This window comes from Coregonus lavaretus, assembly GCF_964263955.1.
Source record: "Coregonus lavaretus genome assembly, chromosome: 16".
In the NCBI taxonomy this organism is placed as follows: domain Eukaryota; kingdom Metazoa; phylum Chordata; class Actinopteri; order Salmoniformes; family Salmonidae; genus Coregonus; species Coregonus lavaretus.
This window is the reverse complement of record NC_140003.1, coordinates 46,650,229-46,669,312: the sequence shown is the minus strand read 5'-3', so window position 1 is coordinate 46,669,312 and position 19,084 is coordinate 46,650,229. Positions and strand designations below refer to the sequence as shown.

The 19,084-nt window shown below is 41.0% G+C and overlaps 1 protein-coding gene across 1 annotated transcript; it reads right to left on the bottom strand.

The window, feature by feature from the left end:
- Positions 1-3,399: 3,399 nt before the first annotated feature.
- Positions 3,400-5,667, bottom strand: LOC311143593 (granzyme B-like). Its single transcript, XM_084179443.1, has 5 exons — positions 5,599-5,667; positions 4,850-5,000; positions 4,575-4,722; positions 4,133-4,393; positions 3,400-3,942 (listed from the first exon to the last, which is right to left on the bottom strand). Exons 1-5 carry the CDS (start codon positions 5,642-5,644, stop codon positions 3,781-3,783), a joined length of 768 nt encoding a protein of 255 aa, XP_084035569.1. The 5' UTR covers positions 5,645-5,667; the 3' UTR covers positions 3,400-3,780.
- Between the last annotated feature and the right edge of the window lie 13,417 nt (positions 5,668-19,084).

The window sequence follows — 19,084 nt, the reverse complement described above, 5'->3', positions numbered from 1 at the left end:
TATGGTCATTTGGTTGTGTTGCTGCCTGAATTTAAAATAGATTGAATTTTGTGTCACTGGCCTACTCACAATACCCCATAATGTCCAAGTGGAATTTTGTTTGTAGAACATTTTAGAAATTAATAAAAAATGTAGAGCTGATATGTCTTGAATCAATGAGTATTCAACCCCTTCGTCATGGCAAGCCTAAATATGTTCAGGAGTAAAAATGTGCTTAACAAATCACATAATAAGTTGCATGGAATCATTCTGTGTTCAATAAAAGTGGTTAACATGATTTTTGAATGACTACCCCATCTCTGTACCCCACACATACAATTATCTGTAAGGTCCCTCAATTTCAAGCACAGATTCAACCACAAAGACCAGGGATTTTTTTCGATGCCTCGAAAAGAAGGGCACCGATTGGTAGATGTGTAAAAAAATAAAAGAGGAAAGAAAGATGTGAAATATCCCTTTGAGCCTGGTGAAGTTGTTGATTAGGCTTTGGATGGTGTATCAATACACCCACTCACTACAAAGATACAGGCGTTCTTCCTACCTTAGTTGCCGGAGAGGAAGGAAACTGCTCAGAGATTTCACCATGAGGTGAAAATCACATTTACAGAGTTTAATAGTTGTGATATGAGAAAACTGAGGATGGGTCAACAACATTGTAGTTACTCCACGATACTAAGCTAATTGACAGAGTGAAAAGAAGGAAGCCTGTACAGAATACATGCATCCTGTTTGCAACAAGGCACTTAATACTTTTTAAAAATGTGGCAAAGAAATGTATTTTACGTCCTGAATACAAAGCATTAAGTTTTGGGAAAATCCAACTCAACACATCACTGAGTACCATGCTTCATATTTTCAAGCATGGTGGTGGCTGCATCATGTTATGGGTATGTCTCTAATCGGCAAGGACTAAGCAGTTTTTTTGGGATAAAAATAAACGCAATACAGCTATAAGCAAAATCCTAGAGGAAAACCTGGTTCGGTCTGCTTTCCAACACACACTGGGAGATGAATTCACCTTTCGCCAGAACAATAACCTAAAACACAAGGCCAAATCTATATTGGAGTTGCTTACCAAGATGACACTGAATGTTCCTGAGTGGCCGAGTTACAGTTTTAACTTAAATCAGCTTGAAAATCTATGGCAAGACTTGAAAATGGCTGTCTTGCAATGATCCACAATCAAGTTGACACAGCTTAAAGAAGTCTTTAAAGAAAAAAATGGCAAATATAGCACAATCCAGGTGTGCAAAGCTCTTAGAGACTTACCCCAAAAGATTCAAAGCTGTAATGGCCACCAAAGGTGCTTCTACAAAGTATTGACTCAGGGGTGTGAATACTTATTTCTGTATTTCATTTTCAATAAATGTGCAAACATTTCTAAAAACATAGTTTTCACTGTGTCATTGTCATTATGGGGTACTGTGTGCAGATGGGGGACAACAAACAAGACTAATCAATTTTGAATTCAGGCTGTAGCAAAACAGAACCCCTGGATTTACAGTCTAATGAAGTATACCCCTGGATTTGCAGTCTAATGAAGTCTACCCTCGTATATACAGTCTAATGAAGTATACCCTGGATTTGCAGTCTAATGAAGTCTACCCTCGGACATAAAGTCTAATTAAGTATACCCTGGATTTGCAGTCTAATGAAGTCAATAGTATACCCCTGGATTTAGAGCCTAATGAAGAATACCAGTCGATTTACAGTCTAATGATGTATACTCCTGGATTTACAGTCTAATGATGTATACCCCTATATTTACAGTCTAATGATGTATACCCCTATATTTACAGTCTAATGATGTATACCCCTATATTTACAGTCTAATGAAGTCTACCCCTGAATTTACAGTGTAATGAGCTATACCCCTGGATTCAAAGTTTAATGAAGTCTACAATTTACCCCTGGATTTAAAGTCTAATGATGTATACTCCTGGATTTACAGTCTAATGATGTATACCCCTATATTTACAGTCTAATGATGTATACCCCTATATTTACAGTCTAATGATGTATACCCCTATATTTACAGTCTAATGATGTATACCCCTATATTTACAGTCTAATGATGTATACCCCTATATTTACAGTCTAATGATGTATACCCCTGGATTTACAGTCTAATGAAGTCTACCCCTGGATTTACAGTGTAATGAGCTATACCCCTGGATTCAAAGTTTAATGAAGTCTACAATTTACCCCTGGATTTAAAGTCTAATGAAGTATACCCCTATATTTACAGTCTAATGATGTATACCCCTATATTTACAGTCTAATGATGTATACCCCTATATTTACAGTCTAATGATGTATACTCCTGGATTTACAGTCTAATGATATATACCCCTATATTTTCAGTCTAATGATGTATACCCCTATATTTACAGTCTAGTGATGTATACCCCTATATTTACAGTCTAATGATGTATACCCCTCTATTTACAGTCTAATGATGTATTCCCCTATATTTACAGTCTAATGAATTATACCCCTGGATTTAGAGCCTAATGAAGAATACCAGTCGATTTACAGTCTAATGACGTATACCCCTGGATTTTCTGTCTAATTTAATATACATCTATATTTACAGTCTAATTAATTATACCCCTGGATTTACAGTCTAATGAAGAATACCCTTGGATTTAGTCTGATGAAGTCTACCCCTAGATTTAAAAGTCTGATGAAGTAATCCCCTGGATGTACAGTCAAATGTAGTATACCCCTGGATTTACAGTCTAATGAAGTATACCCCTGGATTTACAGTCTAATGAAGTATACCCCTGGATTGACAGTGTATTTGTATTTATTATTCATTCCCATTAGCTGCTGCCAAGGCAGCAGCAACTCTTCCTGGGATCCAACAAAATTAAGGCAGTTATACAATTTTTAAACATTAAAATACATTCACAGCAGATTTCACAACATATTAAGTGTGTGACCTCAGGCCCCTACTCCACTACCACATATCTACAACACAAAATCCATGTGTAAGTGTGTTAACAGTGCGTATGTTGTCGTGTGTTTGTATGCATGTGTCTGTGCCTATGTTTGTGTTGCTTCACAGTCCCCGCTGTTCAATAAGGTTTATATGTATCTGTTTTTTAAATTGTATTTTACTGCTGGCATGAGTTACTTGATAGAATAGAGTTCCATGTATTCATGGCTCTATGTAGTACTGTGCGCCTCCCATAGTCTGTTCAGGACTTGGGGACTGTGAAGAGACCTCTGGTATATTGTGGGGTATGCATGGGTGTCTGAGCTGTATGCAAGTAGTTCAAACAGACAGCTCGGTGCATTCAACATGTCAAGGTCTCCCGAGTGGCGCAGTGGTCTAAGGCACTAATGAAGTATAGCTGTGCCACTAGAGATCCTGGTTCAAATCCACAGACATTTGGCTTTAGAAAAACTTTAATTTAATTGTAGTAAAAACAGTAATTTATCAACAGAACCAGAGAATGTGGGACATGCCAGTACTGTACAGCTACACCAATCTGAATAACTGTTTTAAAATTGAAAGAAAATAAAATCTGATTAGAGACATTTTCTTTGATTCCTGTTCTATGAAACATACAATATGCAATGTGCATTATTAAGCAGACATGTACAGGTAACTGCCAAAATAAAGGAATCACCAACATAAAGTGTCTTAATTTGTATCCCTCATTTACTCAAGTGTTTCCACTGTTTTGGCAGTTAGCTGTATATTCGTACACAACATGTTATGCATTTATGATATATCTACTTATGCATGCTTGACGTTTATTTATTTTTAAGCTATCCCTTAATCACCTGTTCAATCCAGGACTTGAAGAAGGAAATATTCATGTACACACGGGGTAACTTACGATCATCACATTTCAGTGAATTACCAAAAAAAGCAACAATACCCTGTGCCACGTTCTTGTTCTTGCAAATAACAGGTCCACCTGAATCTCCCTGGGAAGAAAAGCACATAAAAACAACATTAGTACGTACATACTGCTGGAACAGGAAATGGAGAGCTCATCAACATTAGTAAGTACGTAGTGTATTATACATACTTCTGGAACAGGAAATGGAGAGCTCATCTTTTGCAACTAACACCACTACTTGTCAAATTATTTGATTCAAAATGTACATTATTTACCTGACAAAAGCCTTTCTGTCCATCATCAGTGCATATCATTTGGCTACTTATAAAGTATTCTCTCAACTTATTTAGGCATTCAAAGTTGAACTGCATCGTGACTTCAACTTCCATCAAAACATTTGCAGCACGAGATGTTCTATCTGGTTCAGTCTTTCCCCAGCCAGCGACAGAGCACATGGTTCTGGCTGGGATGTTTTTAACCTTATTGGGGAGTCCAATGACCTTCACATACTCGTTCAGAACAGCATTGGTCTGTAACTGTAAAATAAAAACAATCTATGAATTAGATTATAATGAACCACTTAAAAACAGGTAGTAGTTGTGGATGGAGTGAGGGTAAGGTACATGTAAATATCATATCTAGAAGCTTCACTTGACAAAGACCCAATAGTGACTCACTTGACAAAGAAAAGAGAAATGAAATATGTCTGAGACATACCTTCAGTAGCATGATGTCGTAACTGTACTGAGTTATATTCTGATGTAAGGGGTGGCGATGGTACAGTGACACTTGAATCTCTTGCCGACTCTTCTTCTCTTCTTTGGTTAGGTTGTGAGCGCCAAGGACCACCGTTAAAGGAAATTGACTAAAAACAAATCAAAGAGTCACGTTAAACAACAAGTCGGTCAACATTGAGTTATTACTCGAAGATGCCCCTCAAGAGACATGTAACATGATGCAACAACATGCATTACTATTCATTGTTGACTCACTCTCTTAAGCAGTGTGCTGAAGTCAGGACAAAGTCCTTCCGGATGAGCATTCCTCCACAAACATGGTCTCCTCTGTGCTGCAGAGAGACCATATAGGGCCTGGAGTGAGGCTTAGCTTCCTTACCCCCCACAATGCCACTCTCAGAGGCCCCTTGGAAGGAGGAGAAATAAGGATGTTTACTGGAACACTTGTAGGTCAGGACACATAGCTGATAATAAGCAGTAATTGATATGAAATTATTTCACTTATAAGTCTGTCTTATCATCTGTTCTCTCTCATATTGTTAAGCAAACTAAGGACCAAATAAAAAGGCAATAATTGCACATCGTGTTGAATAACCAGCTATGCCTTCTTTACTAGCTGGGTCTTTGTAGAGAATAATCAGCTGTACCTTCTTTACTAGCTGGTTCTTTGTAGATAATAATCAGCTATACCTTCTTTACTAGCTGGTTCTTTGTAGATAATAATCAGCTATACCTTCTTTACTAGCTGGTTCTTTGTAGATAATAATCAGCTATACCTTCTTTACTAGCTGGTTCTTTGTAGATAATAATCAGCTATACCTTCTTTACTAGCTGGTTCTTTGTAGATAATAATCAGCTATACCTTCTTTACTAGCTGGTTCTTTGTAGATAATAATCAGCTATACCTTCTTTACTACCTGGTTCTTTGTAGATAATAATCAGCTATACCTTCTTTACTAGCTGGTTCTTTGTAGATATATAATGTACAGATTAGATGAACTCACCAGCAGAGGAAAGGAGTTGGAGGAGCATGAGGAGGTGCAGGTACATGGTGGTGGACTGGCAGAGATCTAGATGTTGAGAGACTGCAGGCTTCTCCTCTCTATATAAACCACCTTTACCCCCCCCCCCCCCATAACCCCCCACACACAGCAAGAGGGGGCTGGTGGTCTAGCAGTTTATTCATACTGAAAGTGAAAGCTGAGGTGAGGTGAGGTGAGGTGGAAATATCACACATTTTAAGTTGTTTGTAAGTGGTCTCAGATGATTCATACCAAAAAGCACCTTTTTAAATTAAGTACACCATCTGAATGTCTCTTTTGAATGCAATTCATGTCCCTAACCTGTCACCATCTGAATATCTGCTCAGATATCCTCTTGTTATTTCCATTCATGTCCTAAACTGAATGGGCAAGACAAAATATTTAAGTACCTTTGAACGGGGTATTGGTGAATCCAGGTGAATGCTATGATCCCTTGTTGATGTCACTTGTTAAATTAACTTTAATCAGTGTAGATGAAGGGGAGGAGACAGGTTAAAGAAGGATTTTTAAGCCTTGAGACAATTGAGACATGGATTGTGTATGTGTGCTATTCAGAGGGTGAATGGGCAAGACAAAAGATTTAAGTGCCTTTGAACGGGGTATGGTAGTAGGTGCCAGGCGCACCAGTTTGTGTCAAGAACTGCAACACTGCTGGGTTTTTCACGCTCAACAGTTTCTGGTGCGTGTCAAGAATGGTCCACGACGCAAAAGACATCCAGCCAACATGACACAACTGTGGGAAGCATTGGAGACAACATGGGCCAGCATCCCAGTGGAATGTGCTTGACACCTTGTAGAGTCCATACCCCGAGAAATTGAGGCTGTTCTGAGGGCAAAAAGGTGGTGGGGGGTGGACGGGAGGGTGTGCAACTTAATATAATGAAGGTGTTCCTAATGTTTGGTATATTCAGTGTGAGTCGACACTCCAGCCAAATAAACGTATATTATCATAACTGCCCCAGGGGAATAGATGCAGCTGCTCCCTTAGGCCAGAGGAGATTTCACTGTCCAAGTCCCAGTTAAAGTATAACCTGCTCCATATAGTTTCAAACCCTTTCTGTAGGGGTCCTTGTTCCCAGTTAAAGTATAACCTGCTCCATATAGTTTCAAACCCTTTAGGTAGGGGTCCTTGTTCCCAGTTTAACCAGTATTTGTAGTGGAGGTGGTCCACATGGAGCCCCGTTCTCTGCTGAGGAGTAGCTCAACAGTTCAGTAGGTCAACAGTTCAGTAGGTCAACAGGACAGTAGGTCAACAGGACAGTAGGTCAACAGTACAGTAGGTCAACAGTACAGTAGGTCAACAGTATAGTACAGTAGGTCAACAGGACAGTATAGTATAGTATAGTAGGTTAACAGTACAGTAGAGTAAGGCACTTGTCATCTGGATTACTGCAACTCGCTGTTGGCTGGGCTCCCTGCCTGTGCCATTAAACCCCTACAACTCATCCAGAATGCCACAGCCCGTCTGGTGTTCAACCTTCCCAAGTTCTCTCACCTCACCCCGCTCCTCCGCACACTCCACTGGCTTCCAGTTGAAGCTCGCATCTGCTACAAGACCATGGTGCTTGTCTACGGAGCTGTGAGGGGAACGGCACCTCCGTACCTTCAGGCTCTGATCAGTCCCTACACCCAAACGAGGGCATTGCGTTCATCCACCTCTGGCCTGCTGGCTCCCCTACCTCTGCGGAAGCATAGTTCCCGCTCAGCCCAGTCAAAACTGTTCGCTGCTCTGGCACCCCAATGGTGGAACAAGCTACCTCACAACGCCAGGACAGCGGAGTCACTCACCACCTTCCGGAGACATTTGAAACCCCACCTCTTTAAGGAATACCTGGGATAGGATAAAGTAATCCTTCTACCCCCCCTTACCCCAACCAACCCCACCCCCCAAAAAAATAAATAAATAATAATAATGTAGAATGTTTATTTTGATTTGGCGATTTTCTGCATTTATCAGAGTGCCATCAGGTAACCTGATTTCAGATGTGTCCATGTAAACAGGATTATTATCAGGGAAATCTTTATTGTTGTAAAGCGTGTAAACATTTTCATCCAACTATTATATTAATTTGATTATCCACAATAATCGCATTATTGTGTGCATGTAACCGTACTTAGTAAGGTTTGCTTCTTAGAGTTCATGCAATGGTTATCAATGTAAATCACAGAGAATAGATGTTGTGGTGGCAGCTGCAGAGAAGTATTTGGGTGTACGAGATTTGACTTCAGAAGAGTTACAGGGTGTGTTGAGGGGCGGTGTCCCGTCCTCTCAGGCCGTTGGCATGGTGCAGGAGCAGATAGGGTCAAAGTAGTGGAATGGGGTAGGGGATTTTTAATGAGTGTAGGTGGCAGCTGAAGAGAAGTACGAGATTTTACAGCAGAAGAGTTAGTTGGATGGTGATTTTTGTTGAATGAAAAAGTGGTATATAGGTGTAGGGTTAGTTGGTAGTGCAAGCTTTTCCTTTTAGGAACAGGAATAATTAAGATATTTTAATGTAGGCCGTGACCTCACAATTTATTACAGTAGGTGGCGGTGTATGCACCTTTTAAATTGGATGCTATCTGCCAACCCAATCCCTAAGAAGAAGACGGTTGTCCTGGTATGAAACAGTTCTCTTAAACCAATCAAAGAACAGAACATGATATATATATAGCGCTGTTAAATTCATCAATGGATTTTTGAAGTATAGCATATGGATCAGCAGCTCAGACATCTTTATAAAAGCTAGATGTTATCCAGGCCCAAGCCCTAAGAATACGTTGTGGAGCGCTCAGGACCTCCCCGGTGGCAGCGATGCAGGTAGAGTTGGGAGAGATGTCGTTGAAGAGGTCAACAGCTAGCCGTGACATATTGGGTAAATCTACAAGGACATCAGGTTACACATCCTACAAAAAAACAGGTGCTCCTAGAGTGCTGGGAACATACAAGCTTTGGGTGGATAGGCAACGGCATGGCTATAGAGACGGGGTTGTTTTGGGAGGGAGTTTAGCCTCTCCGTGGTTCTTCCTGCTATCCCATCTTGGGTTCTCCCCTCAGCCAGTGATAGATCTAGGGTTGCTTGAGAGGGTAAGAGATGCTAAAGAAGGAGTAGATTCAGTTGTAAGTGAACATTTAAGAAAACAATATTATGCTTTCTTGGATATATTCACAGATGGATCTAAGGACCCTAAAACAGGGAGGACAGGAGCAGCTTTTAGTGTTCCTGAGTTTAAGGTGGAAGTGACGAAAAGAGCAACGGATCATTTATCTGTTTACACAATGGAATTGTTTTGCCGTACTATTGGCTGCAGTGGGTGGAGGAGGTGTGGCCAGACAGGGTAGTCATCTGCTCTGACTCCTGTGCAGCACTGATGAGCTTAAATTAATTTATGTCTCGGAGCAGACATGATGTATTGTATGAGGTTTTGCAGTGTTTCTATAGGGTGAAACAGATGGGGGTATTTGCGATGTTCCTCTGGGTAACAGCTCATGTGGGGAGTAGAGGGGGATGAGGAGGTGGATGTTATCGCCAAGCAGGCTCTTAAACATCCTAATGTTGAGATGGAATTGTCAAATCAGTAAAGCAGAAGCCAAGGGATTAATAAGTGATTAAAAATAAGTGGCCAGAGTTGTGGAACAGGGAGCGTAAGGGAAGACACCTGTATAAGATCCAGGAAAAGGCGGCGGCAGGGAGGTCCTCGGGCCGAGAGAGAAGGGAGGAAAGTGCAATCACAAGGCTGAGACTGGGACACACGAGGCTCAATAGTACATTGAAAGTGGTGGGGAAACATCCGACTGGGAGGTGTGATCATTGTCAGGAGGAGATGGAGACAGTGGAACATGTTCTATTTCAGGGCCAGAAATATGTGAGGGAAAGGGAGCGATTGTTATTAGATTTGAGGAGTAATGAGGTTGAAGAGCCAGGATTAAGTGAACTGCTGGGGAAATCTTCAGGGGATGTAGTATTTAATTATTTATTTTGTTTCCTTAGGGAGATTAGATTATTGGGTAGGATTTAGACCAGTGTCTCTGATCCACACTCCAGTCCAGTTGGTTGCGGTAATGCACCTTAAAGTTGTTTTCCATATAAAATTCACAGAAGAAGAAGAAGAAGAATGAGAAGAAGAAGAAGAAGAAGAAGAAGAAGAAGAAGAAGAAGAAGAAGAAGAAGAAGAAGAAGAAGAAGAAGAAGAAGAAGAAGAAGAAGAAGAAGAAGAAGAAGAAGAAGAAGAAGAGATGTACTTTTTTGGGGGCGGGACCTTTATTGTTTATTTCCATGACTAAAATGGCGCCTCCTGACTCCTGACTCCTGACAGAGTGAAAGTGCAAGTTTTGGGAGATTCAGGTTGTTATCCAATTAATTTATGTCTGGCTAAAGTGCCCTGGTTTTGGTAAATGTTTAGGTTGTGTCTTTTGAGTTGGTCAAAAGTAATGTTTATCTAAAACATTAATGCCCTGTTCTGGCTATCCATGGTAGCTAGAAGCTAGCTAAGCTAAATTAGACAGATAGATATCTAGCTAGCCAGACACCCATCTAAAAGTGGAATGTTTTATTTTCTAATCTCTTATTTTAAAGCCAATACCTGCTGTTTGCTTCACTTTGAACCAGAATCTGGCGTTAAAGGAGACGTTGAATGGTGATTCTCCTTTAACCCCAGGATGCAGCAATTCAACTTGCCATTCACCACCAGCTTTTCAAGCGTTATAATGTAAAATACGTTCGTTACTCACCCAATATGGAGTTTCGATGCGCAACTTTTGTCACGGCCTGTACGTACTTCAAAAAAAGGTCTAAATAAAAAGTTACATGCTACCGAAAAAGGCCTGGAAAGGTCTGGAAAGGTCTGGAAAGAATCTTAAAGTTAGTTATAGTGAAAAACGTCAAATCTGGTCTTCATTTTGACGGTTTGTTGCAAAAGTGATATATATATATATTTTTTTTTGTAAATCGAGCTCTTTTTGCCCCTAGCAGTTCAACTCTACCATTGAAATCGTGATATAGAGGCAGAAGGTGCCTCTAAATCATCTCAAGGGAGGGATTCGGTATAAAATACACTCCCTGCTAGATGTGCTGGGTGATACCACCTCAAGGTTTACTATAAAAGCAGGTGACATTATTTGGCAAATGGTCTTGGTAAGTGGAGTGTGCCAATATATTTTGCACGATGCTTCCTTAACAAGACTACTGACGTTACATACAATTCATAAGGCAGTGAGACATTTCCGCATATGACCAAATTCAAAGTATTTGCTGATCTATGTGCTTTTATGAAGAAAAAAAAACAAAACATGTAGGCTGTGAGGATTATAGCTTTATATTTGTACGTAGCTACATCCATTGTCACAAGAAATAGATGACAATGGTGGTCATGTTACTCATAGTTTTCCCCTGACTGATTGGTGATGCAGTCCACTAAGATAATTGGCTCATAGTTCAATGGCTGTGACTTCTAATCCCACATTGGGAAGATATCGTATGTTCTTCAAACCCTTTATTTGCAATATTCATCCCGTGCCCACACACTTCTAATTCAGAAAAGTGAAAGCATACCTGTGAGGGGTCGACCTGGTAGTGGTTGTAGGTTTATATAGTACCCAAGACAAATATGTGAGTTAATTTGACCATTGGAAAAAGGGCTACTGTGTAAATATGTGGGTTAAATTGAGCCCCGTCATTTTCTTTTTTTGTAATATTTTACTTTACTCTTCTTAGCTGTTTTTTTTTTTCAACAAACAAAAAACATATATACACTACCAGTCAAAAGTATGGACACATCTAAACATTTAAGGGTTTTTCTTTATTTTTACTATTTTTTACATTGTAGAATAATAGTGAAGACATCAACACTATGAAATAACACATTTGGAATCATGTAGTAACCAAAAAAAGTGTTAAACAAATCAAAATATATTTCATATTTGAGATTCTTCAAATAGCCACCCTTTGCCTTGATGACAGCTTTTCCACCCTAATCTTCATTTTCAAGGTGATGATTGCACTTTTCTTAACAACACAATATCGAAGTAAATGTGAGCCTACATTTCACTTTTTTTTTTTTGCACCCCATGGGGATTTCGAACTTACCCCACAAGTGGCAATAGATGTCAGGAACTCAGCGCCTTACAAAAATGAGCTAACTGTCTTATAGAGCTGTATTTTTACTGCACATAATGTTATTATAAGAGCGTGCCAGTGGACTTCAGGTGAGTATGCTTTAGTGAGAAAGTGTTGGGATCAGGTACGACTACGTTCACCCCAAAATGAATATTTATGAACAATTCCACCCACCCACAACTTCTAACCTGAATGCATTTATTTTTTTATTTTTAAGGGGTTGGGCAAAGGCTGAAATTGGGGTTTAAAGTTACCATTTAAGTATTGTTTTTGACCAAGTTCGCATGAAGAGGTGTATTTGGCGCATGTGCACTTGGTCAAAAACAATACATCGATTATTTCCAGACAATACTTTCTTTGGGTTGCTTGTACATTTTTATTTAGACCTTGGAAGTACATACCGACCGAATTTGCATTTATTAGGGATCCCCATTAGCTGCTGCCAATCGATTTGGATACTGCTTTCAAACAAATCTCTGCAGCATTAGTAAAGATATGATCAATACATGTTGATGATTTAATTCCTGTATTGTTTGTAACCACCCTGGTAGGTTGACTGATAACCTGAACCAGGTTGCAGGCACTAGTTACAGTTTCAAGCTTTTTCTTGAGTGGGCAGCTTGATGAAAGCCAGTCAATATTTAAATCACCCAGAAAGTATACCTCTCTGTTGATATCACATACATTATCAAGCATTTCACACATGTTATCCAGATACTGACTGTTAGCACTTGGTGGTCTATAGCAGCTTCCCACCAGAATGGGCTTTAGGTGAGGCAGGTGAACCTGTAGCCATATTACTTCAACAGTATTTTACTACCGTGACAGCAGTAAATGATGATAGTTGCGAATCTCCATATATATACCATCGAAACTCCATATTTGGAGAATAACACTTGAAAAGCTGGTGGTGAATGGCAAGTTGAATGGCTGCTTCCTGGGCTTAAAGGAGAATCGCCATTCAAAGGCTCCTGTGAAGCAGGATTCTGGTCCAGCTTCACTTCAGCTTGAACTATAAATCAGAAGTTACACAGGTGTTGGGAAGTCCTCACTCATCCATCTGCTGAGTCAGAACCAAGTGTTGGGAAATCCATCATGGACTGTAGGCTGCTCCGTGGATGTACCGGTAAGAATGGTAGGCTGCTCCGTGGATGTACCGGTAAGAATGGTAGGCTGCTCCGTGGATGTACCGGTAAGAATGGTAGGCTGCTCCGTGGATGTACCGGTAAGAATGGTAGGCTGCTCCGTGGATGTACCGGTAAGAATGGTAGGCTGCTCCGTGGATGTACCGGTAAGAATGGTAGGCTGCTCCGTGGATGTACCGGTAAGAATGGTTGATATTTTTGTGTTCGTGAAGACCATTTCTAGACTCATTGTTTTTTTCCTCAAGAGATTGCTTTACTTTTAGGTTTATCAATCAGGATCATTGAGGTTTATCAGTCAGGATCATTGAGGTTTATCAGGCAGGATCATTGAGGTTTATCAGTCAGGATCATTGAGGTTTATCAGTCAGGATCATTGAGGTTTATCAGGCAGGATCATTGAGGTTTATCAGTCAGGATCATTGAGGTTTATCAGTCAGGATCATTGATGTTTATCAGTACGGATCATTGATGTTTATCAGTAAGGATCATTGAGGTTTATCAGTCAGGATCATTGAGGTTCATCATTCAGGATCATTGAGGTTTATCAGTCAGGATCATTGAGGTTTATCAGTCAGGATCATTGAGGTTTATCAGTCAGGATTCCTCTCCAGATGACAGGTTTCACAGAGAGGAAATGCTTCAACTTCAAAAGCCCCCACTGTGACTGAGAGGAACACAACAGGGCTCTGTGGTTTCAGCCTAAATCTGGGCAGTATCTCACTCAACAACTTTGTGTCTCTCTCTCTCTCTCTCTCTCTCTCTCTCTCTCTCTCTCTCTCTGGCATTTATTTTATTATATTTAATTTTTTTACCCCTTTTTCTCCCCAATTACGTGATATCCAGTTGGTAGTTACAGTCTTGTCCCATCGCTGCATCTCCGCTATGGACTCGGGAGAGGCGAAGTTCGAGAGCCATGCGTCCTCTGAAAACACGACCCTGCCAAGACGCACTGCGTCTTGACAAACTGCTCGCTTAACTCAGAAGCCAGCCGCACCAATGTGTTGAAGGAAAAAAACATACAACTGGCGACCGAAGTCAGCGTGCATGCGCCCGGGCCTCCACAGGAGTCTCTAGAGTGCGATGGGACAAGAACATCCTGGCCGGCCAAACCTTCCCCTAACGCGGACAACGCTGGGCCAATTGTACGCCGCCTCATGGGTCTCCCGTTCGCGGCTGGCTGCGACACAGCCAGGGATCGAACCCGGGTCTGCGATGCAGTGCCTTAGACCCCTGCTCCACTCACAGGAAGTAAGTGCAGGTCAAAGCATGGGATGCTTCCTGTGGTATCGTTGGATAGAACCCGGATAGTACCCGTCATTAGAGTTTGACCGCCCATTCCGGGAAATTACAACTACTATAAGAAAAGCAGTGTGGATGAGCGTGCAGGGTGTGTTTGCCCTGCTGTAAACTACATAGACTTAGGGTGTGTGGTATGAATCACTCTGTTTTTAAAAGTACAGGAACAGATACTAGATTAGATTAGATCACCTTTATTGTCTACTTAGGCAAATAAATACTTTCTTAAGGTCAGCACTCAGCACAAAAAAACAACTCACATAATACAGTCTCATTCAGAACAGCAGAAACTGGATCAGCAGCACGACCAGGTGGACTGGGGACGGGGACAGACAGCTACCACCCAGGACACCGTCGCGGCCCGCGTGGAAAAGGCTTTTCTCGTAGGCCCCCCTCACCGCCAAGCCATCTTTTTCCACAACCAAATAGTCAGGGGATAATAAAGTTCTTATCAGTTTGGTTTCCAGGCTAATGATTTACCGCGATGGTAATGAAATGATCAAACTCTTTCACTTTTACTGTATATGCGTTTTTTTTTTAATAGCTGCAAGATTTGAGCTGTAGACCACTGTGTAAGTAGAGCCTGGAACAACTCACACGATTCAGCAAGCAATCTGCCAGCCCGAAAGCATCAACATCTTCAAGGTAATTCTGCATGTAAATTCAATCTGCAGGAGGACTACATCTGTAGCTCTGTCCCCTGTGTTACTGTACCACTGTAGCATTCCACTGTGTTACTGTACCACTGTAGCATTCCACTGTGTTGCTGTACCACTGTAGCATTCCACTGTGGTACTGTACCACTGTAGCATTCCACTGTGTTACTGTACCACTGTAGCATTCCACTGTGTTACTGTACCACTGCAGCATTCCACTGTGTTACTGTACCACTGTAGCATTCCACTGTGTTACTGTACCACTGTAGCATTCCACTGTGTTACTGTACCACTGCAGCATTCCACTGTGTTGCTGTACCACTGTAGCATTCCACTGTGTTATAAGAAATGTTGCTCATTCAAGACCCCACATGGGAGTCTTTCAATGGTGAAAACCTTATTTCATTTTCTAAACATTGTCTGCAACAACAACAAAAAAGATCTTTAAAATACTATAGTGACTTTAGTTCAACCTAATCATGATTTTTTAGCCTATTGGTAAGGCTAAAAGAGGCATCCCACTGGGAACAAACTGATTTAATCAATGTTGTTTCCATGTCATTTCAACAACAACAAAATAGCAATGTGATGGCATTGAATCAACTTGGAAAATTAATTGGATTTGCTAAATGGCATAATTGTAACTTTTAACATAAATCCATTGACATGGTTCACATTTTTGTTGATCTCAGGTTGAATTCACATTAGTTGACAACTCAATCAAATATAAAATCAAAACTAGACGTTAAACTGATGTCTTAGCCCAGTTGGAGAGTTCAGCCATAATCTTGAGAGGATGTTGTGTATCTCCTTACTGGAAGCTTGAGGACATAATATTTGCTATAATTTCAATTTTTCAAATGTTTGTTTTATTTTTGATGAAAATTGAAAAAGTGGCATTCGTTAAACATTTAATACAATTTGTATGGCCTTAGGCTACAATATATATACAGTGGGGGAAAAAAGTTTTTAGTCAGCCACCAATTGTGCAAGTTCTCCCACTTAAAAAGATGAGAGAGGCCTGTAATTTTCATCATAGGTACACGTCAACTATGACAGACAAAATGAGAAAAAATAATCCAGAAAATCACATTGTAGGATTTTTAATGAACTTATTTGCAAATTATGGTGGAAAATAAGTATTTGGTCAATAACAAACGTTTCTCAATACTTTGTTATATACCCTTTGTTGGCAATGACACAGGTCAAACGTTTTCTGTAAGTCTTCACAAAGTTTTCACACACTGTTGCTGGTATTTTGGCCCATTCCTCCATGCAGATCTCCTCTAGAGCAGTGATGTTTTGGGGCTGTCGCTGGGCAACACTCCTTCCAAAGATTTTCTATGGGGTTGAGATCTGGAGACTGGCTAGGCCACTCCAGGACCTTGAAATGCTTCTTACGAAGCCACTCCTTCGTTGCCCGGGCGGTGTGTTTGGGATCATTGTCATGCCGAAAGACCCAGCCACGTTTCATCTTCAATGCCCTTGCTGATGGAAGGAGGTTTTCACTCAAAATCTCACGATACATGGCCCCATTCATTCTTTCCTTTACACAGATCAGTCGTCCTGGTCCCTTTGCAGAAAAACAGCCCCAAAGCATGATGTTTCCACCCCCATGCTTCACAGTAGGTATGGTGTTCTTTGGATGCAACTCAGCATTCTTTGTCCTCCAAACACGACAGTTGAGTTTTTACCAAAAAGTTATATTTTGGTTTCATCTGACCATATGACATTCTCCCAATCCTCTTCTGGATCATCCAAATGCACTCTAGCAAACTTCAGACGGGCCTGGACATGTACTGGCTTAAGCAGGGGGAAACATCTTGCACTGCAGGATTTGAATCCCTGGCGGCGTAGTGTGTTACTGATGGTAGGCTTTGTTACTTTGGTCCCAGCTCTCTGCAGGTCATTCACTAGGTCCCCCCGTGTGGTTCTGGGATTTTTGCTCACCGTTCTTGTGATCATTTTGACCCCACGGGGTGAGATCTTGCGTGGAGCCCCAGATCGAGGGAGATTATCAGTGGTCTTGTATGTCTTCCATTTCCTAATAATTGCTCCCACAGTTGATTTCTTCAAACCAAGCTGCTTACCTATTGCAGATTCAGTCTTCCCAGCCTGGTGCAGGTCTACAATGTTGTTTCTGGTGTCCTTTGACAGCTCTTTGGTCTTGGCCATAGTGGAGTTTGGAGTGTGACTGTTTGAGGTTGTGGACAGGTGTCTTTTATACTGATAACAAGTTCAAACAGGTGCCATTAATACAGGTAACGAGTGGAGGACAGAGGAGCCTCTTAAAGAATAAGTTACAGGTCTGTGAAAGCCAGAAATCTTGCTTGTTTGTAGGTGACCAAATACTTATTTTCCACCATAATTTGCAAATAAATTCATAAAAAATCCTACAATGTGATTTTCTGGATTTTTTCTTCTCAATTTGTCTGTCATAGTTGACGTGTACCTATGATGAAAATTACAGGCCTCTCTCATCTTTTTAAGTGGGAGAACTTGCACAATTGGTGGCTGACTAAATACTTTTTTCCCCACTGTATATACCACGTGTTGCCATGTGAATGAATACAATATAATATGACGACAGATAAATTGTGATGCATAATCCCTCTAAAAGCAAATGAATTGGTCTTTTAAAAATTTTTAAGGTAACAAATACAGTTCTGATAATGGAGTAATACAATCAACACTTATTGAGGAGACCTGGCTACTGATATAAGCTTAACAAATGCCCAACTATACCTCATTACCAAACATTCAATAAATGCATGAAAATGTGAAAAATGACTTGTCAAAACATGTAAAATAAAAAGTAAAGTATCATATTTTTCACAAGGGTGTATATGAACATACAATTCAGGTAATGTCAAATATCTGAGGTGGGTTGGGCATGTGCGTTGCTTCGGGTAACCAACTTGGTGGGACTTTGAAGGCGCATCTTTAGGACAATGGGCTGGTCTCATGGGAGAAAAAAAAATGTTTTAATTGATACGGGTGAGCGATAAATAGCACATGGGCCTTTAAGAAATGTTTTTAATGATTTTTGGTCATCATTTGGCTAAATTGGCTGCAGTACCATTTCGAAGATACCGGCTCAAAATGGATCCAAGTGTCAGAGCGTTCTGGTTCCAGTCAGGTCCAGCCAAAAAACAACAGGAGACGTTCCACTCTTCAAGAACTGAGCAAAGAAAGGATCTCGGGACTACAGTGATGAGGGAACCAGTGTATCTGATTGAGGTGAGACATTAGTTTGTTAGGGAGTGAACATTATTTATATGGCCCTCCCCCTGAGAGAAATATATTTTTATCTGGCCGTCCCTGAGTGTTTAAAAAAACAAACATGTCCCAACACCTCCCAAAATTATCATTAAAACAAAGTAGCCGGCAATATTACATCCCTTTTTAGTAGGCTATCAAGGCTGCATCGCAGTGCTAACTGTGCCACTAGAGATCCTGGTTCGAATCCAGGCTCTGTCGCAGCCGGCCGCGACCGGGAGACTCATGGGGCGGCGCACAATTGGCCCAGCGTCGTCCAGGGTAGGGGAGGGAATGGCCGGCAGGGATGTAGCTCAGTTGATAGAGCATGGCGTTTGCAACGCCAGGGTTGTGGGTTCGTTTCCCGGGGGGGGGGGCAGTATAAAAAAAAAAAATATATATATATATATGTATTCACTAACTGTAAGTCGCTCTGGATAAGAGCGTCTGCTAAATGACTAAAATGTTGCAGTCGTGATTTCTATCAAATCAACCTTTGGTTGAGAACTGCTGCTGTATTCATACCATATTCATGTTATCTGCTAGACGGGGGCATTTACTAACTTAAGCGTTACGGGCCGTCCACGCCAAGGATAATAACTATAACGATAAAGTAATTAAACATGACTATAAAATGTTGGCGGCATCCGCACTAGAGAAAAGTTTATCGTTCTTGCCTATACCTGTCAATCAACTGATCAAAGGTCCTACTGCACGCTGTAGGCCTGTTAACAGGGTGGTAACACAGACTATCCTACTGCACGCTGTAGGCCTGTTAACAGGGTGGTAACACCGACTATCCTACTGCACGCTGTAGGCCTGTTAACAGGGTGGTAACACAGACTATCATACTGCACGCTGTAGGCCTGTTATCAGGGTGGTAACACAGACTATCCTACTGCACGCTGTAGGCCTGTTAACAGGGTGGTAACACCGACCGTCCTACTGCACGCTGTAGGCCTGTTATCAGGGTGGTAACACAGACCGTCCTACTGCA

Excerpts from the sequence above, each read along its gene's own strand:
- LOC311143593 (XM_084179443.1), bottom strand. The coding sequence starts at position 5,644 with ATGTACCTGCACCTCCTCATGCTCCTCCAACTCCTTTCCTCTGCTG. Across the intron at positions 5,001-5,598 it reads CCAACTCCTTTCCTCTGCTG|GGGCCTCTGAGAGTGGCATT; the intron begins GTGAGTTCATCT and ends CCTCCTTCCAAG. Across the intron at positions 4,394-4,574 it reads ACGACATCATGCTACTGAAG|TTACAGACCAATGCTGTTCT; the intron begins GTATGTCTCAGA and ends TTTATTTTACAG.